This window comes from Anopheles marshallii, chromosome 2 (assembly GCF_943734725.1).
Source record: "Anopheles marshallii chromosome 2, idAnoMarsDA_429_01, whole genome shotgun sequence".
Lineage (NCBI taxonomy): Eukaryota > Metazoa > Arthropoda > Insecta > Diptera > Culicidae > Anopheles > Anopheles marshallii.
In genome coordinates, this window is record NC_071326.1 from 6,455,611 (window position 1) to 6,476,890 (window position 21,280).

The 21,280-nt window shown below is 46.1% G+C and overlaps 2 protein-coding genes across 2 annotated transcripts; both read left to right on the forward strand.

The window, feature by feature from the left end:
• Positions 1-323: 323 nt before the first annotated feature.
• Positions 324-21,168, forward strand: LOC128709640 (protein unc-13 homolog 4B). Its single transcript, XM_053804645.1, has 12 exons — positions 324-640; positions 3,766-4,417; positions 4,544-5,310; positions 14,347-14,611; positions 17,072-17,412; positions 17,937-18,144; positions 18,212-19,029; positions 19,098-19,611; positions 19,687-20,220; positions 20,294-20,742; positions 20,811-21,004; positions 21,077-21,168. Exons 1-12 carry the CDS (start codon positions 324-326, stop codon positions 21,166-21,168), a joined length of 5,151 nt encoding a protein of 1,716 aa, XP_053660620.1.
• On the forward strand, positions 12,300-13,968 carry LOC128709641 (succinate-semialdehyde dehydrogenase [NADP(+)] GabD). The gene is made up of 2 exons (XM_053804646.1): positions 12,300-12,629; positions 12,733-13,968. The coding sequence occupies exons 1-2, from the start codon at positions 12,300-12,302 to the stop codon at positions 13,966-13,968; spliced, it is 1,566 nt and encodes a 521-aa protein (XP_053660621.1).
• Positions 21,169-21,280: the final 112 nt, after the last annotated feature.

A 21,280-nucleotide genomic window follows, 5' to 3' on the forward strand; every position in this document is an offset into this window, starting at 1 on the left:
TTTTCCCATTACATAAACCCATACCCGCCATGGCCCATCGTGCATCGTTTCTTGCAAAGAAAGGCTAGAACTAATTGGAAAGCCAGTCAGTTAGCTAGTTTGTCTTTGCGGTTCCGTTGTCAGTGTTGGAAGCATACCCATCCCTGCAGGAGAATGTGATCCAAGTGTGCGGCGGACACACAGAACAGAAATCGATTGCAGTTTTGACAAGTCAGCGTAAACAACTGTGTTTTATTTGTTAGTTGAGTGCTTCATTGGCAGCAGTGAAACAATCATCTGCCGCAGCTTCGCTCCAAATTCGGTGGTAATGTGAGTTTGCAGTGATGAAAAGTACAAATCGATCTTCACACCACGTCCCGATGGCGGCAACGACTGTGTCCGTGCTGGACGTCGGCGGTGAGGTGAAGGTGAAGAAGAAAAGTGCACGCAAAATCAGTGCCCCTCCTTGGTTGAAGGGTCGGCTGATGGGTGTGAAATCGACGAGACTGGACAAAAGCGTCCCGGTGCCGTGTTGTGGCGTAAGTGTGGCGGGAGACACTGGTACCACGTTGGACGAGCGCCAATTCGAGGATAAATCAGTACAATGTGATGATTTGTTGCCGGACGCAGGGCACCATCGATACGACTTCCAGCGCAACAGGTGAGGTGGGTTCATCGTGGGAAATACAAAGGGAAGCGTAGCGGAAGAATAAATTTTTATGAAAGGTTTTGAAATTCATTCGTTATTTCTATATGCTATGAGCAATTTGTTTAAATAATTTAAATGTGCTATTTCATACAAAATTTTCGGCTCATTTCTGCAGAGGCATCTTTTTGATGTCTATGTCCTACTGTCTTTTAATCTATAGTGATTGGTATAATTTGCTGCCATAGAAATCACCATCATGTTTTACTTGAGTCATTATACTTACTTACTTACTTATCCGGCACTACACTGCTGCAGGAGTCCTTTAAACCGCTCACTGTTGAGCGCCTTCGTCTGTCAATCAATTGTCCAGACTTTTCTAGCGGACGCGTCAACGTCATCACTCCATCGCAATTTGGGCGTACCACGCCTTCCCTGTCCATGTGGAGGATCTAAAAGAACTTCACGAGCTGGGTCGTCCGGTGTCATTCTCATGACGTGACCAACCTACCGGAGCGTAGCGAGTCTAATCTGCCGAACGACAGTAAGTTCGTCGTATATCTCATAGAGCCTGTCGTTCTAGCGACTCCTCCCATTGTCCTTCCACACATTCGGGGCCAAAAATCCTGAGTATCTTCATCTAGAACGCGGCTAAGAAGGTTTCGTTAGTTTTGGACAAAGTCAATGTCTCAGAAGCGTATGTGAGTTCTGAAACTATATAGTCCCAACTTCGTTCGTCGCAACAGGTGTTTTGAGTGGAGAAGTTCCCTCAGACTGTAGAATAACATTTCAACATCAATGTTATTGTCGGTGCTGACTTTTGACCCAAGATAAGTGAAATTTTGGACGACTTCGAAAGTACGCTCACCTATTTGTACGTCACCCTTGTGTAATGCCAGGATCTGGATTGACTTATGAGAAGATGGTTCCCGAAGTTTCCATCTCCGAGTCGCGGATGGCCCTCTCTATCGCCATCGGCATAGTAGACACGCTAGACCATCTCCATGACGCAGACTCTTGGTGGTAGCAAAGGCACCCTGAGAGTTTTCCATCCACCACCAGATGATGTGTGAAAAAAAAGGAACGTTGTGACGTTGGTCATTGTCATTCGTACTAGTCTGGTAAGTTTGGCCGTGATTCCAAAAGAGCTCATTGCGTCGTAAAGTTCATGTATCTGATTGATTCCCTGACCTATTGATCCAAGACCTGAAAGATCTACTAAGTTTGGTAAGAAGATCCTACAAAATTGGTCTGATATGGTCTGCTCTGAAATGAATTACAATGGTATAAACAAACTTAATCAAAGAAACTGCTTGTTGTCCAAAAAATGATATGACTAACTCACATACGTCAGGCTCGTCTAAACCTAAAACCGTAAAGGCAAGAAGAAGCATACTCATTCTAAAAATGACACCACTTGGCCCCCACAATTGCCATTGAACTTGTCCCTTGGCGTTGGGGTTGCTTTTATCGCAACATTAACTCTTCTTCATTGCACTACCACTGCTGCAGAATGGAAGCGTGGGGGGAACCATGCTGGTGGTAAATGCGTACCTACATGCGGCACCCTTTGTTCGAAGAGTTGGCAATAACCTGCCAAAGAGTTGCATGTACCTGCCGAAGAAAATGTATGCTCAGTTCTGCATTGGTGTTCCAACGAAGCGATAGGTTACACAGGTAGTTGCCCATCCGTGTCGGAAGGTGATCGCGCGTGTCGCTATTCCATTTGCTCCGTGCAGTGTATTTGTTTCATTTGATCTACATCCCGCAGTGCAGAATGTGAAAGGATTAAAAAAATGTAAAAGAATTTAAAATGCATTTTTAGGGTGCAAACAATAGTTTAGCTCAGTTTAGCTTCAGTGCATCGTAACGAGTGTGATTGTTTTATCATTTGAGTGAGTAATTTTGCAACAATGTTACCTAGTTTCAACACAGATCTACATCTGGTCCGGAGTTTTTTTTACGCAACGGCCGTTTGTTAGCGCTTAACGACATGCTCGTTTATCAATTGACACACTTGGAGGCGTGGAGAGTGATGGCAAACATGGAAATCCCATGCTGACATAAAATATACACTAATTATCGTAATTGAACTTTATGTTGATAGGAACAGTCATTCGCATTTGCATTACGAACGACACAAAAATAGTGTCAAAGATTCATCGTCATCATCATTGAAAGCTTTTTACAACATTCGTAGTGTGACTAAAATGCTGTATGCATAGTGTTTGAACCGCATCCTTTCCCTTTCTGGTTAACGCACGACAACGTTTTTGGTGTCGTAAAATCGTGTTCTTGTCGCAGTTAACGTTTGATAAGAAAGCACATTTGTCCATGACAGCAATGTGCAGTGTGTAAAGTTACGTTGCTGTCTTACTGTTGAAGGTCGTTCGTTGAACCAACAAAACATTCAATTTTATTGAAGGTTCATGTTTGTGTAGTTTGTACTCCAAACATACAATCGAAGATGAAAAATTGATACTCACGGTGAAGACATTGAAGTATTGGGTGTGAAGTTGAGTCATGCCTTACTAATTGTAATATTTAATAAACCCATGCTCTTCATCGTCATTGCCCTGGTAAGGCACGGCATTTTGTTTTAATCGTGCCGGCCGTATTTCTAAGTACAATTCACATTAGTTTAGAGACATTTCCTTCTCCGAACAGTGAAAGGGCACCATATCCCGGGTGTGTGGACCGTAGATCAAAGTGTTAGCTTGATCTAAATTAATCAACATGTTAAGTAAGTTATCCAAGCAGTTGACACAATCTGCTGATTATGCATGTAGGAGCTACGGGCGTTTAACCAAAGAGGGCGCCATCGGCCATCGGTATGGATAAAATAGGGCTGTCTTGGAGAATCGGCTTCCTTTCGAGTTGCAAATAATCAGAGTTGTTAGAAATATTGCTAATAAAATTTGAAAATTTGCAACTTAAGTCGTTAGAAGATTATCTATTATAAATGAACAATTTCTTCTTAAACGACATGAAGACATTTCCTGTATTACGTTATGTGATACTTACAACCTAAATAAGAGGTAGATAACGTGTGGCTGTAGCGTTATGTGAATCAGATGCCACTCTCAGTGATTCTTCTGTACTGATAAGCACCATAATTGTTATTTCTCTTCTTCCATCAGCTCGGACCGATGTGCTGGCTGTTGTCATCCCATGAATCCTATCTACCAGACCAACGTAATCGTTAACCAAATACCCTTCATGGACGACGAGCCGGACGATGCTTCATTGCCGACGTTTCGCCGCAGTCACCATGCCATACGCCAGCGTCGTAATTCACAGGCGCTGTTCAGAAAGAACAACCTCTTTGCAACAGCATCCTCACAAAGTGGAGCCCAGCTAGATACGGCGTTGCGTCACAGTTCAGCCATAGCGTATGTAAACGATCAACAAGACTGTAACGGATCGCTGTCCCAATCGGAAGTGTCGATACCGAACTCGATAGAATATGATCTAAATACTGTGGCCAAACCGAAAGTTCCGCTACGCCGTAGGACCGGTGCGTACGGAAATGTGACCCTGAACGTTCAAATAGCCAACGGCACCAACATGACTATTTTGGAGACGGACGAGAAGGAAAAGCCTCCGGTGGTACCGAGACGCAGGTATGGTGTTGCGCCGGAAAGAGATGCGTTCCGTAACTCGTATCAGGAATCGTCACAGTCTTCTTGTCTCGTGCTCGGCATCAACAGTGATGCTCGCAATCCACTCAAGTACAAAATGTACACACCGTTCCACAACAAACGTCAAACGATGCCACCGGAACACTACAAGGTAAGTTTGTGCGGAGGTCACATGTGAGTGCTCATGCAACTCTCGGCACTAGTTGCGCGATGGCAAGGATTTCGACGCTGCCATTATTATCGTCATTTTGTTTTGGTCGTACCTTCTCGCAAACAGAACTGGCCATCCGAGTCGACGTATGGCGACGAGAACGATCACAGCTTTAGGACGCTCAGCTACTACTCCGAGGTAGCGAATCAGCTGGAGCAATACGAACGGCGCAGTTTTGATGCCGGAAGTTCCTGCATGCTGAACGCCATCGACTCCAACTCCATCATGTACCGTAGCAGCATGGACACCATACCGAATGACCACACGCCCCCAGAGCACCGCAAACAGTCGAGTGTGGAAAATGGTGCGACTGGCGGGAAAACCCCTTCAACTGCGGCAGGCCCCAACCGGCGCGGAATCGGTGCAGAATTACGCGCTAAAAATAAGCCAAGCGATCAAATTCCGGCACAGCCGCAGTCGAATTTATTAGCCCCACCGACGAGCACTTTTGGGCGTTGGAGCGGAAGCATACAGAATCTGTTCAGCATTGGCAATCGAACGTCGGACGGTACTGGTCGGTGGAGTAAAAGTGAAAACTGCCTGAACGAGGTCGGCCAGCAGTCACGGCGAAGAAACGGACCCGCCAAGGTCACCGCCGCTCAGCGACTACTTTGGTCGGATAGGCTTTTCGGGCGCTCGACAGCGACAGGACGTGCCGGGAAGAACGGGCGTGCTCGCCGGACCAATACCTTCCTCACTAGTGGCGGTGGCAGCTTCTTCACGTACAAATACGACGACGAGGAGGAAAGTGCCTGGCAGAAGTACTTCAGTCTTGGCATGCTGCGGAAGATACGTCCCAAGCAGGGAAAGCCTCCCAAAGGCAAAGGTGGCAGGTGAGTACCGTGAGAAATCTTTGGAATTCTTATTGCGACAGTGCTGTTTTGTCTACAAATGACCCTACTCACAACGATTCTAAGATTGGAGTTATCGTTCAATGTTCGCAACAGCGCAGAATGTGTCAAAGAATAGTAATTTAAGATCTTTTCTGCTAGAACTACTAGCTCCACTTAGTGGCGCCATCTATCGGGTTGTAGCAGCGCTAGAATATATCGAATCTGATGGTGATTTTCGATTGGTCAGACTTTTTACACACGCGTATGCTACATTACATTATTCTACAAGCAATATGCTATTACAAAGTGAGCTCTATATCTCAATATGTGATAAGACTATATTCAACGTAATCTTCAGCTCATCTTCAATCCCTGCGAAACCATAACAAAAATACAATTATAGATTTTTAACTCCAGGCGTGTGCATCTTTTCTGTGACCTTGCAAACTTGGAGCGTCGGCTAACGATAGCATGGCTAACGAGGAATGCTAACGCTCAAACTGTTCCGTCTGGGTAGATTTCTTTGTTTACGTTTAAACATGGTTCATTCTTTTAAACATACATCGGAACCGCACCGTACCCTGCTGTTGCCAATAGGTCATGTGAGTAAAACCAACGCAAAAACAAGGCGAAAAAAGAGAAAGGTGTATGACCGTTTCAATAAACAGTGCTCCAACTGATATTGGTATCGGGACTGCCGCGGATTGATTAATACGATTGGAATAATTAGTAAAACAAATAAGCTCGTGTGAGATGTTGTTGAAGTTCAGTGTATTTTCAAAATTGCTATAGTAAAGTCATACAAATAGGCTTATCAGAAATATTCAAAAGAAGAATAATTTTGCAACATGATGTCATAGCAGCGAGTATGTTTTGCAGTATGTCCAAAAATATTCATCCTGAAAGCATAATTTTCTACACACACTTCACTCGCGTGCATGAGAAAAAAATAAACCGGCCGCACTTGAGTAGATGGATGTATTCCAGAAGTGGTGTTGCGAATGCGAAAAAAATGCCATAAATCTACTCATACTCTCAACATTCGCACTATACTGTGGCTGCTCCGTGACGTCACTGAGTCGCGTGTAGTGTTGTGCGAAATTGTTTCACTTGTGCGTCTCTCGATCGCGTTCGTGATCACCCATACCAATGCTCAGCAGGCCAAGCCGGTCCGCGTTGTTTCCGTGTAGAGCGTATTTCCCTCGGTTGGTGTGCAACCGCTGGCACGACCTTGCCGGCATAATTTGCAGGTAATATGACGTGTTTGGAGAATCTGGTGTTGCCTCACATCCGCCGCTAGATCCTTTTTCGTTGTTCACGATAAAAAAGCAAATGAAATGAATTTTATGCCGCGACAATTTCTCATTATGGAAATAGAGCAAAAGTTATGCAGAATATATTATTTGGAATACTTAAGATTTAAAACAAGTTTACTTACTTGCTTATCTGGTGCTACAAATGCTTCACGGTTTTATCCTGCTGTAGCAGACCTCTAAATCGCTCACGATCGATCGTCGTATCGTCTTTATGGAGGACGCATCAGCGTCATCTCTCCATCTCAATTTAGACCTACCAAGCCTCTGGCCATGTGGCAGACCTAAAAGAACTTTATGGACTGGGTTGTCCGGTGTCATTCTCATGACATCAAGTCTTCCGGTACCTGACGACTGTAATTCACTGTACGATAGAGAGATACTCATATCCGAGATCAAAGATCCTTCTGAACATCTTCCTCTCAAACTCGCCAAAGAAAAATTCTTCAATTTTGGACAAAGTCCATGTCTCAGAGGCATATGTGAGTATCAGAACTGATTCCAATTAAGTCATGTGTGTACCGGTAGTAGAATTGAATTCTACCAAAGTTGGCGTTAACTGTGTTATAGTGTCTCCTGTTACTAACATCCATTTTCATCACACTCTCACGTACCTCGACTACTCTAGTTTTCCTCGAAGTCAATGAACTTTATACCCATAATAAGCAATAGACACCAATCGGTTTAGGCATTCATTAGGATCGATTTGTACCGTGTCGTGCATGGTTGAAAAGCTTCCTGCGTACGATCACGTTTACCTTTCATGTAGCATCGCGATCACTGAGCGCACCGATTAGGGCCGCACGTCAGATGGTGTGGGAAATAATAGCCTCCAAATTGTATTTTCCTTACACGACACAGGCTTAAAGGTTTTGCCGTCCCTTTGCGTGATTGATTTCCAGACCCTTACGTTGAAATACGTACTAGTGTGGGATCGTGTGGTGACCTCATGAACTGGGGAAGGCTGTCGGCTTTAGGTTTTGAAGATAGCGAGATCATATTTTAACAAATCTCCGCATGTAGCTTTCAAACCGGTCATTCTCAAACATGGCATTTTCTTAATTGAATTTTGGCCGCCACTAGACACAGTGGCGCACCTTTAGTTTGTAAATGACCTGTTATTATCAACGCACTGGGCAGTCATTATCGATGCGTTGTGCGTGGAAAGGTAAACTTCTGGAGAGCATATCTTCATGTAACACTTACATGACAGTTACCGCGCTTTGACAGTTCTAATGCGTCACCTGCATTACAAACATAGTTCCGATCGTTTGTAAACAAAACAAACCTTGATCACCTAGCGAACGTTCGAAACAATTGAATTAAACATTACGTATACAGTGCGGCAAGCTCAACGCACCGATCCGTTGGGATATCCCCACTAGCGTTTGTGATCGTGGCTGTCTCTTTCCCACGCGATCGTGTGTCGTACAGGGTTTTACGCTTCGCTTGCGTACGGACAGAACAAAACCGCATCCGCGACCCCGGTCCCGGCCAGTGGTTGTGTTGGTGAGGAGATCGGCAAAATCACCACCTAGCATGGCCCTAGCGGACAGTCTCGTTTAGTTGAAGTTGTTGCCTCCGACAGAGCGGTTGAGCAAGCGGCTGACTGGTTGGTTGAGCTGATCGTCTTGACTTCCGTCCTAAGGTTATAATTGAGCGTAAACATCGCGTTCGTTGCTTTTACACCGCGTTTCTAACGAAATTTCGCGTCTAGACGTCAGGTGAGCAGTACAAAGTGAGCAAGTATCACGCAAGTGACGAATCGTTTACAACCTAGATGCTGTGTTAAACAGTTCTTAAACAGTGAATGAGTGAATCGACGCTTGGTGAAAGTAAAATAGTACACAAAAAACATTTGGCTGTCGGAAGTGTGGCACAGCTGACGTCAGCATCGGTTTGTAAGCATTTTTGGCAAACGTCTCGCGTGTGCATCTACGAGAAGCTGTGTGAAGACAAAATTACGAAAAAACGGTGCGCGCAAGCGCTAAGATGTGATTTCTTTTTGTCGGTTTCTTATAACTTGCAAATGGACTTGTCTCAAGCGGAAAGAAAACGATGAAACCATAGGCAGAACCCTAGAAGAAAAACATTTCCGACAATATTTCGCTTTTTGAAGGTTAAAATGTGAATAGCCGTACGCCTTGGCAACTTCCAGACCATTTTGTTCTGTTGGATTCGATACTTAATTAAGTCAAGCTCGAGTAGATGGCGATTATTGTACTAACACGATCTCGCAAGTGCAACAATTCGCTACTAGACTTCAAATCAAATCGACAATATCAGGTGCAATTATACATTACTTAAGATCCGCAAGTTAAATTAAACAACTGCGTCGTGTAGCACCCATGTGTAGCACGAATAATTCGACTGTAGATAGACTTATTTACACCCGGTACACACGGTGATCATTGTCGTCATCTGGAACACATTTGCCGAGTTCGGTTCTCGATGATCTTAGCAGTTTTATACCAAATGGAGCTCCTGTCAAAGTGGGTCATACTTTACCTCACCCCGGTGGGGAATTAATGTTCGCAGTGCAATTTACTTTGTCAATGGATGCTGTTGTTGATCTCGCATCCATTCCGGATTCCACAGAGCGCGGTAAGGGTATCGTTTAGTCAGCGAACCGTACCGGCAAATGTTTAACAAACGAAGCATTACCTCAGCACGGCCCGACCGGCTACAATCGCTTGGCGATTCGAATTCACATCGCTTGAGGCGAGGTCTAGATGTAATGACTTTCATTGCATGTAAACCGTGGTATATCAGTGAATGTTTACTGATACATGTAAAGCAAGAGATGGTAAGAAATTTACAGGGGGCCGTTCCCGCGGTTCTTTTCGTGATAGAGTACACCTCACCAATTTAGGATATTTCCAAAAGTCCATATTCCAAATTTGCAAAGATTATTTCCCTTATTCCAACGCATCACGAACAACGCATAGTGCCGTTTCCGTTCTCACTGAGCAGGAAAAACTTCCAACGCTCAAATAGTGCTAATGGAAACAGGTCCGATTCTATTGTCATGCCCATGCCCTTGTTTGTTTCGCGCCTCCATTGGCCCACGCCGGTTGGGATGGAGGTCATTACAAAACAAGGTTGTTAGAGATGGAGGTTTTTTTTTCGTCACCAGTTAACAAGAATCCCCGGACGGTTTGGTTTGGGTGTGCTTTGGGTGTAATTTTTCAACATTTATGACATCATTCATCCGACTGCGATTGCTTTTTGCCTTCGCGTGAAGCATTACTAAGCAGCCAACTATTTGTTGTGGTGCATTGTTTGGCTATGAGTAAACCTGAGCTCCCTGCACGACTGGCTCTTAGTAATAGCGCCGAGTACCTATGGAGATCACTTCCCGCATCTTAATCATTCGTATTCGGAGAGACGGCTGAGATTGTGTGGAAGAATGGGAGGGCAGCGTTTTAAAACGGTGGCCCTTGAAATCTTCAACAAACATGTCTGGTAAAGTCATGCGTACCCCTAGCTGCGATATTAGTAGATGGACTTAAAAGAACAGAACTTATGATTGTTTCTACAGGTTTTTTCTTCACTACATTACATCATTTGATAGTGCTACAAGTAGCACTGAGATTGTGTTTGTTTGGGTACATTTTATCACGAACAGCAGGAATGGCGTCAACATAACGCACGATGTCCATATAAATAATCTGTTGCTGTTAGTACCGTAAGCCAAGTACCAAGATGTAGGGGTGGGTTTTATTTCCTCCTCGCGGCTTTGCGTCTGGAGTATTGCCTATTTAAAATTGTAATGAACGTCTGAGCCTGTCTGGTTGCGGAGTAACCCCAAACGCTGCAGTTCTATAAGGCAGAAATGCCTTAACGTACAGTCATTCATTTAATAATCTTCAATGTTTTGTACACAAGTGGAAATACAAAATGAATTGTACAAACGATGCCATGGTTCATTACACAAAATATGTGCCGTATATGTTTGTGAAATATTGTCGGTAATGTTCAGTGGGTGAATAGGAAAACAATCTCATAAGAGCTCCAAGTTTTCTAATCGTTATTGTTTGAAACAGATCAGTAAACAATTCTAGGGCCGCCCTTAGAACTCGTGTGCGTTTGTGCAAAAACACGTCATAGCTGACCCAGAACAGACTTTTGCTAGTGATTCTAACGTGCCACCGATTCGCAAACCCAAGTGCTCTCAGTGTGCATCAACTCCTGGCAGCATCAAGATGGACGAGGAAGCAATGTGGAAAGGTTTGTACCACAAGATCCAGGAGGAAAAGCAAAAACCCCCAACGGAACACCAGACCATGTAGGTATCGTTGATGTAGAAAGGTGTTAACTGTATTTTCCATCCTTCTTTCATTAGCTTCAGAGTGTGATTTCACCGAAATGAGTCGAGTGCGAATTGGTATATTTCATTCCTGTGTGAAAACAGGATGCACATTTAAAATCCGCGAACTCGGCCAGGAATTGCAAAATAGTCTAAAAAGTGTCTTGATTACTTAAAACTTCAAAGTGTCTAGATTATTCAAACAATAAACAAACGCGGTGATAGAACTCGTTCTTAATTCGATCGAAACTTCGGATAACTAAGAGTTCGGGCAACATTTCGGTGAATATAGAGACATGCGCAGTGCAATGTTATGTTTCGCGACAGTGCACGTTTTTCATGTGATTTTTTTATGCATCTTGTGCAGTTTAACATTCGATGGTATTGCGATTTCCTCAGTCGAATGTAAAACCTCAAGCAAAAAGTTAAATAGCAAGCAAATTGATCATATCCGTCCCGGGTATGACGATCAACACGGATAGACTGTTTCAACTGTTTCGCAACCATACATTCTCAAGTTCTCCGTCGAGATCTTGATGATAACCTGATACCTCATACGTAACGGTACTGTGCCATGTGGGGGTTGAATCACATGTGCTTTGCTTGAAGTGAAACTTGACAGTGCGGCCGAATGATAACTATTAATGTTCGTTGTTGAGTAGATATCGCGCATACTACACAACAGCACGCTTTCATATCGACTATCGTATCGGTGCTTTTATATCTCGTTGGCTGATATGATGCCTACGCTTTTCCATTAGTATTCTCATTTGAGGTAATAAGTGGATCTTTTATCGATGTGAAACAAGGTACTTTAGTTTGATGTCTCTAATTAATTTGCTTACCCATTTAACTGCTAATTAAATATTACGATTACCTTGCGGTAGAATCCCCTTACTGATGAGAATTCGGTCTCGGAAATTGTCAATAATTCATTTTAGAGCTAATAACTATCTTGTTTATATTAGTTGCATCACTTACCCAGTGGAAAATGATCGTTTTGTATATGCCCGCTTCAGAACAAAATGGGAGTATTCGCGCGCACAACGGAATCGTGTTTGAATTTCGTTCGCCACAACTTTTCAACTCCACCGCTTAAACACATCACCCGTACAGGCGATGCAGTGTCAATTTTTAGCCCCTCTGCAGCGGTTTGTTTTGGTTGGTCGTGCCAAGTGATTGTGTGCGGCACAGTCGAGAAGAATCTCGGAACCCCAGTTCGGTTTTTCTGCCTCGCGCCTCTAATCAATCAAATTTGTCAATATTGGCTTACTTTGTTCTCTCTATCGGTCGCCCGAAAAAAAGTACACATTAGATAACGCTTCGCGATTAGCATCCGCGAGTTGGTGTCGTGCCTGGTCGTGAAAATGTTTCGCTCAGTGTTGGTCCTGCGCTCCGCTGGCAAGTGGCACGGTTACGGATTTTGTTTCAATTTGAGCACGGTGACGTCTTTAGCAGCGAGAACGATGCATAGCAATCCCTTGAAGCAAAGCCAGGCCTTTGTAAATGGGCGCTGGGTTGGAGCTCGTTCGGGAACCACATTCGATGTGCAAAATCCCGCCAACGGGCAAGTTTTGGGTGCCGTGCCGGATATGAACCGGGAGGACGTCCAGCTGGCCATCGATGCGGCATATGATGCATTCTACCAGCCAGGGTGGCAGAATAGTACCGCGAAGGAGCGGTCAGCACTGCTGAAGGTAAGCAATCAATTGAAGGGTATTAACTTCAATTAAGCGCTTGTTGATGCGCCCTACCGAGCGTTTGCTTCACGAATGATATATACGATTGTTTCCGTTCTAGAACTGGCACGCGCTGATGGAGAAGAATCGGCAAGAAATTGCCAGCATTATGACCGCGGAATCGGGAAAACCGCTGGTGGAATCGCTGGGTGAGGTCACGTACGGCAACTCGTTCGTCGAGTGGTTCGCAGAGGAGGCTCGCCGCATCTACGGTGAAATTGTCCCATCGCCCGTAGCGAACCGACAGATTATGATGACGCGCAATCCGGTCGGTGTGGCGGGTCTGATAACGCCCTGGAACTTTCCTCACGCCATGATCACGCGCAAAGCGGCCGCTGCGATTGCGGCGGGCTGTACGGTGGTTATTAAACCGGCAGAAGATACGCCCCTGACAGCGCTAGCATTGGCTCGTTTGGCTGAGGAGGCTGGCTTCCCGAAAGGTGTTATCAACGTGATAACGAGTAGCCGAACACATGCAGCCGAAATTGGGCAGTTGTTGTGTGGTAGCGATAAGGTGGCGGCCATATCGTTTACCGGGTCAACCGAAGTCGGCAAGCTGCTCTACCGACAGTGTGCAGATGGTGTTAAACGTATCGGGCTGGAACTGGGTGGCAATGCACCGTTCATCGTGTTTAAATCGGCCGATATGGAGAAAGCACTAACTGGGGCCATGAACTCCAAGTTCCGAAACTGCGGCCAGACATGCATTTCCGCCAATCGGTTCCTTATCCAGGACGAAGTACACGATGAGTTTGTGGAGAAGCTAACTGAGCGAATTCGTAAGCTTGCAATAGGCGATGGCAGTCAGGAAGGCATTCAGATTGGTCCGCTTATCAACCAGGCGCAGCTTACTAAAGTGGACCGTTTCGTGAAAGATGCGAAGGAGAAAGGTGCCACGATACGTTGCGGTGGTCAAACCCTGCCGAAACATGGCTCTCTTTATTACGAACCGACGGTCGTGACAGACCTGCGGGACAATATGCTCCTGTACAATGAGGAAGTGTTCGGTCCGGTAGTTTCGGTGGTACGGTTCAAGACGGAAGCCGAAGCACTTGCCATTGCTAACGGGACGCGACGTGGACTGGCCGGGTATTTCTTCTCGAACGATCTGAACCAAGTGTTCCGGGTGGCCCGTCAACTGGAGACGGGTATGATCGGCATCAACGAGGGGCTCATATCAGCTACCGAGGCTGCATTCGGAGGAATCAAAGAGTCGGGCATTGGGCGTGAAGGCTCACGCCACGGTATCGATGAATATGTCTACATTAAGTATCTTTGCTACGGCAACCTCCAGTAAAGTGATGCAATGATATTCAATAGGCACAATAGGTGCTACTAGTCAGCTTAACGAAACGATGAATTCCGCAGCATTGAATGCACACTTGCGCACACCGTATAACAAGTAACTCCATTGTACGTCTTCCATTTGCTTGGACAAGAAATTACCAGAGCTAGCATTAAGTTGTAACTGTATATGTGAACGAAACTGTTTAATCAATAAACAAGCTATCGAGTGTATGAGCAGTTTAGCGCTGTCTTGAGATTACATTACATGTATGCATAACGATTCGTTAGCATTAAGAGTTTAGAGCAGAACTTATTGAGAAACAAACTGAGATAGTAGAACTTACGGTAGCGAAATTTCACACATTATGCCTTATGTCTCTATTTACAGGATTCAAGACCTCGATGGCGGTTTCTTTGAGAAGTTTGGCTCGATCCTGCGTCAAAAGTCTATCCAAAACGATGAAAGTATCCGTGGCCGGCTGCAGCCGTTCCCGGACGAGAACGAACCGGAAGTGGAACTGAACGATCCAACCACTTTGCCACCGGTAGTGGAAGCGGAGGACAGTGGCACGGAAACGCTGCTCGATGAAAGCGACTCGGAAGACCAGCAGGAAAAGCAGGTCGAGTTTATCGAAGCTGTGTTCGGTTGGAATGTAAGTAACGAAAGCTCAAAAGTTCATTGATATAGCTCGTAAAATCTAAAGGCAGAAACCCAATCAGAAACTATGAATGGAAATCGAATGGACGACGTACGCTGTACCATGACATTCGGGATATTAATTAAAGTTCGTCTTTCATTTCGCTGCGGTGAGGTTAGGTTACGGGCTCGGCCGGCCGACTGCTATAAATACGAGCACGTGTTCTTTCGCGGGATTTTTTTTTTGAGAAATTACACGGCGCCGTCACATATGTTGCCTTCTCGACGCGCTGACTATATTAACCTTGATATTTTCACAAGGTCCCAATGTTGCTCGCATGCTGACGTACACGAGTATTATTGCCTCATGACCAGCTAAAGATTAATTAGCAACTGTATTGGTAACAGTAGACACCATTTTGAAATTGCGTGTATGAGAAATGAACTAATTAGGTAGAGACTTTAAATCACACCAAATCCCTTCGAACTTCCTAACATGCCTACAAAACAGTAATCACGTTTTCACGCATGAGATATGCAGAATGAGATTGATTTAATCGATTATTTGCTTGGTAAATATTTATCTGCATTCCTGTGCTAATGACCGACTGGTACCATAAATAAACCATTCCCGCCCGTTGCACAAAATCGACCGTTAAAGTCAACTGAAAATGTTTGGAAAGCAAGCGAATCGATCGTTTTGCGCTCAATTTCGCTTGGTGTGTTGGGAAAACTAGTTGAGCGGTGAACGGAGGCAATAGATCAACACAAACCGTTGTTAGATCGTTTTAAATCGCAAGCCTAGGCTGTACATAACCTACTCCAACATAACCCAGCCTGGGGGTCTGGCAAGGGCCAATGTTCCAATACCAAGCACTTGGCAGGATTCCGACCGATGTCGCCCAATGTCGGGTAAGCGCAACGGAGCACCGATGGAGCCGCATGGTAGTTTGTATTTTTCCGCGCAGGTCAGCTTGGCTTATTTATATCTTCGTCAATGACGAATCGAATCGCATCCGTTCGGAAATGTGCGTGTATCTCTTTCTTTGCCATTTTTTGTTGTTGTTTGGCTTCACTTTCCGACGGCAGATGCGCCCGTCCCGTTCACTCCCGGGTCGGGTTCCTTTTTATTTGCCTGCGCTCGAGTAGGCATCTTTGCTGTCGGAGCACCAGCCGGTCGGGGAATTGTGAACTTGCTTCCGTTCCTTTGCGCATCGGTCGGAACGAGTTAAGAGTGGACGATTTAATTTAGCATTAGTTCGGCCACGGTTGTGACCGTGCGGACGTAAACAGGATCTAAGTTTTGCTCAAGCGATTCCACCGCGCCAAGCGTTCCTTGGTCGTGCCGTGTAACAAAGCGCCGCGTACTCTAGGTTTAATGTGTGTAATACGAACATTTACGACCGTGATTTATAAAGCTAGCGACCGTCCAATCGAACGGAAAAATTCACCACGCGTAAGGTGCGCTCGGTAGGGCGAAAAGGTGCGCGCTGTGCATGGAAGATCTTCGAAAGCGCAGAAATAATCACGCCCGGTTCAATATTATCGGCGTTGTTCTGCACGGTGTTATGAAAATAGAACGAATCATTTCGCGCCCTGTTGTGCGCCATAGAATAGTGTGAAGGTAAAAATAAAATACTCAAATTTCGCGGTCCCCAGACTGGTCGAGCGGTGTTGTACCTACAGCGAACGGACAAACTGTCTCATATATTATTGCCTTGCGAAACAAAATACAGCCAAGTGTCGACATTCGGAAAAGTGCGTGGGAAATTCCCCGTTTTTGTTTGTTGTGCTAATTAGAATAATTATAAAAAATATGAACCGAAAGTCTTCACTCCGAAACATCGCCCAAGATCAAGAAGTGTAAGTGCTTCAAAATGGCTGCGTACTGTTGAGACCAGGGCACACGGCAACAAATTTGGAGCTTTATGTAATCGATCGCTTGTTGTGTTCGCGTTGTGTTGAATTTCGAACTCTCTGGGCGTGTAAAGCTTCCCGAATAGCTCCTTCTTTCTGGACGTTTTTATTTACCAAAACCGAGGGACGGAAGTTCTGTAAACACACTGCACGCCATGAGTACCTACTCACTGCCCAAACTTCTCAATGGAGGTGGTTTGAGTGGCAATAGGAAGTTTAACATCAAGTTTGGCACACTGCGGTTGACCAAATCTTTCCGTTCTCTGGATCGGCGTGAAAAACCTTCGGTCCAGCGACCTCAGGAACGGGACTACGGAACCACCGCCCGACGAACGTCTGAGAATCCGTACGGTACGAGCTCGGCAGGAAGCAATCGTCCCGGGCGCCTTCCGTACCATCCGTTCCGTGGCGTACGGAAGGAAGAGATCGAACACCAGGCCAGCATGATCGTCCATTCGATGACCGTAATGTGATTGAGGGCGTTTGTGCTTTTTCTTAACCATTCCGAAAGTGCATTTCTCACCCACACGTTCCATTTCCCCTTCCCCCCCCACGACAGATCGAGGAACTGTACGAGGAAGTTCTGTTCGAGAGCATCCACAACATCGGTTGTGACGATGAGGAACTCAACGCGGACGTACTGTTTCCATACATCCAGGAAGCGTTCAAAATGTCGGACGAAAAGCACAACGAAATAATGGAGATTGCGCGCAACAAGGAAGCGCCCGAGATACGGCTGAACGTGGAGATCGTCGAGGCGAAGGATCTGGAGCCGAAGGATTCGAACGGTCTGTCGGATCCGTTCGTGACGATGTACATCGCGTCGAATCCGAACCATCGCTACAACACCTCCGTCAAGGCGGGTACGCTGAATCCGTTGTGGGAGGAACACTTTTCGCTGTAAGTAGACCAGCGGGAGGGAGAGCGAGCAGTTGTTGGAAACTGCAACTGTTACTCACCATAGTTTAAGGTCGCTATTGGCGGTTAAGCAGGTCAGGGCGAGAAAAATGGCATTGCAACATGACACCGGAGGACTGCTGTACTAATTTTGAGAAAACTCCTACCAGAATAATTACTTTTTGTGATACAATGTTTAAGAATTACAGTTTGATATTTTAGTGAAACTCATCTCAACTAATCTCAGATTTAGAACACTCCTAGCGCCTAACACTAGAACGACCAAATTAGCCATTTTGACTGGAACGGAACAGAATTTTTGAGGGTAAACAATCCTTTCGTAGTTGAAGCATAGTTTTTACAGTATGACCTACATAAAATAATAAAACATAGTCTAGGTCCTTGAAGTTGTTATTCATGTGACTCTTAATGCAAAACGATAGGTAGTTCTAGTGTTAAATTAGTTTAGTCTGCATGAAGAGAAGATTGTATAACTAATCGAATTGTTTCACATTTCGATTGCACAGGCCCATTGCTGAGGATGCAAACGATGCCAACCTCATCGTGGAAGTGTGGGACTTTGATCCCGCTGAAACGGTCAAGGAGAAAATGAACAAGCTGTTCGAGGTAAAGGGTGTCCGGGGGTTACGTAAGCTGATGAAGGAAATAGCACAGACCGCTTCATCCGGCAAGCACGATAACGAACTGATCGGACGTACCAGCATTCCGCTGAAGGTATGATTTCGGCCAAGAGCACATCAAAGAGCGGCCTTACTAATTCACCGTATCCTTACTTCCACAGTCCATACCCGCCTCGGGAATGCTGATGTGGTACAATCTGGACAAGAAGAACAAGTTGCGTCGGCAGGGCACCATCCGTATAAGACTGAACTTTAGCTCGGAGAAAAACAGTCAAGTTGCGGCACAGGAGCATCGGCATCTGTTGCGCATTCTGCTGCTGCACGAGCTGGAATCGTCGAAGGTCGCACCGTACTGGTGGTCGGGCAAGTTCACGATTCAGGGTGAGGCAGTGCTTACCCAACACTCCGCCCAAAGCGGGCTCTCTTCCACGACGGAAGCGTTCATCCAGTGGTCCGTCTTTGCTACAATCCACCAGGATCATCCATTGTCGTTTGTGCTGTTCGATACACTGCTGGAGAAGTTGATCCGCCCGGTACAATCGCGTGCAGTATCGGAGGAAGAGCTAAAGAGCTTCTGGGAGGCGACGAAGAAGCTGCTGCCATCCTGCTTCTCTGCCATCCGGAAGCTGCGCAAGAAGAACACGGGCGATAAGCTTGTACTAAAAACGCTGAACGGTGTACTAAACATCATCGCGAAGGTTGCGCTGCTCGAACCGCCGGAGGGCACGGATCTGTTCCCGGTGCAGATGTACGGATGGATCCGGCGAACGAACGATAGCGAACCGAACTGGGACATTCGTGGAGCGCTGCAAAGTGCGGTTGTGTCGGGTGCTGAAGATTTCTTCAGCGGCATCAAAGAGGGACACTTTTTGCAGACCGGCACGGATGAGGATCGTCTGCAGAATTTGATCAAAATCATCCAGCTGGTCCGTTCGGACATTCAAAAGTCCATCGAGTACTATGATAAAACATTTCAAGAGTGAGTCGAAGGTGACGGCTTCGAACATGCGGACCGTTTAACACGGAAATGTGTTTGCTCTCTTTCAGAATTATGCATTTTTCATACACGAAGGAGCTTTACATCACGTACGAGTTGAAGCTGGCGGAACTGATAAAGCCGACGGTGGAGGACATCTGCAAGAAGCTGAAGCGCATCGATCTACCCGAGACGGCATCCCGGCGGGGTGGTGATAGCGGGTTTATTGAGTATGAGGACATCAATATGGGCACGACGCTGTTCGAGCTGTATCTGGTGCTGAAACGATTCTGCACGCTCGGGACCGCCCTCAGCCCGGGGGAAACTGACTTTGCGATCGACGAGTACCATCGTTGGTTTACGACCGGCGTTACGCACTGGCTGGATATCGCGGTGTACAAGGCCTTGACGCGCATCCACAAGGCCATCGAGCTGGATAAGTTGCAGTCGGTTGACGAGACGGTAAAGTATTCGTCGTCAGCCGTCGATACGCTAGCCATCTTCTATCAGATCAAAATCTTCTGGCAACAGCTAGCCTGGCCAGACGTAGAGGGAGCGTACATTTTTGTGGCGAAGATCGTTGATGTAAGTGTGGCCGCGCTGACATCGCGCTGTTCAGATAGTAATGGGTACCTATCCGCTTCTTATCCACGTTCACAGGACATCTGTCGGTGCTGTGTGTTCTACGCTGATCGTATGTCCGCCCGCGTCGAAAACCTGGGCGTGGTGGAGAATGTGTACGAGAAGAAGTTTGAGGTAACTACCGAGTGGTGTCTTGCCATCAACAATATCGATTACATCCGGCAAAGCTTAAAGCCGTTCGCGACGGAGCTCGGTGTGGATGACATACTGTCCAAGCTGGGTGACGCCCAGAGTAGCATCGAGGCGGACCGGTGCAAGGAAACACTGCGTGCCGTGCTGGACAACGCGATCGATACGGAGAAGAACAAAATTCTCGATTTGGTGGAGAAACTGGCACGCAAAATGGCACCCGCGATGCGCCGATTCCTGGTCGAGGGTGCTGAACTGCTGCAGCAAGACTCAAACTCACTCGACCGGTTGATGATGTACATGGAGGAGTCGCTGAGCGTGCTGAACGCGGAGCTAAATGAGATCAACTTCGAGCGCGTACTGGATGCGATTTGGGCCGAATTGACGACGATCTTGTACGACCTCATCCAGAGCAATTTGGACGTAAGTTGCGTTAGGGTGTTTGCCTTTAGTTGTTTGTACCAAGCCTGTTTGTCTCTTTTGTTGCGCCGCACAGAAACGACGTCCGCCTTCGTTCTTCGCAAACCTGCGCGACACGCTGCACCTGATGGTGGCCAACTTCAAGACGGCGGAAAACCGAGAATCGGAAACGGCCGCCGACAAGGAAACGCTTGCCCACATCGAACGCTTGCTGCAGCTGCACGGGTACGAAACGACCGATCTCATCCATCAGTATTACTTAGATAGGCTAGAGGAGCAGAACCGGAGCGACGCATCGACCACCGGCTACGGCATGCTGACGGTGCAGTGTTTCTTCAAGGAGAACGTCCTCGAGCTGGAGATTGTGAACGCGCGCAATCTGAAGCCGATGGACGGTAACGGTTCCTGTGATCCGTTCGTGCGCGTTCACTTCCTGCCCGAGGAGCGGTTCGTTGGGGTTGCCAAACCGAAAACGCAATGCCAGAGCAAAACGCTATTCCCACTGTTTGACGAAAAGTTTGTGATGTAAGTTGTGCATCCGTGGTGGAGTTTTTTGGTTGAAGTTGCAATATTAAATCGTGATCGCTTTGCAGAACCTTTACGCCGGAGCAGCGTTCCATTCCGAACGCACTGATCATGTTCAGCATCAAGGACAAGGATCTGTTCGGAATGTCCAACCAATATCTGGCCGAATGTTATCTTAGCTTTAACGAAATAGCGGACATTTCGGGAGATTCGGGCAAAATCGAACAGAAGCATCTCATTCTTACGCGACCACACAAGATGGGTAAGATCTCGTCCAAGAGTAAGTGTTTCGCTATGTTAGAGAAATTGTCCAAAGTCCTTTCTCTTTCCTCAGATATCGACTGTTTACGTGCGCTTGAATATCGTCAGGGTGACAAACAGGCCAAAGATTTTATCAAGAAACTGAAGCAAAAAATGGGCCAATAAAGCAACTCGGCAATACGAACTACTCAATGGAAGGATGTTAACTGTATTTATAACATTTTGATGTAATAGCCATGGCGAAGAATGAAAATATAACTGAACGTTCAATTGGTAC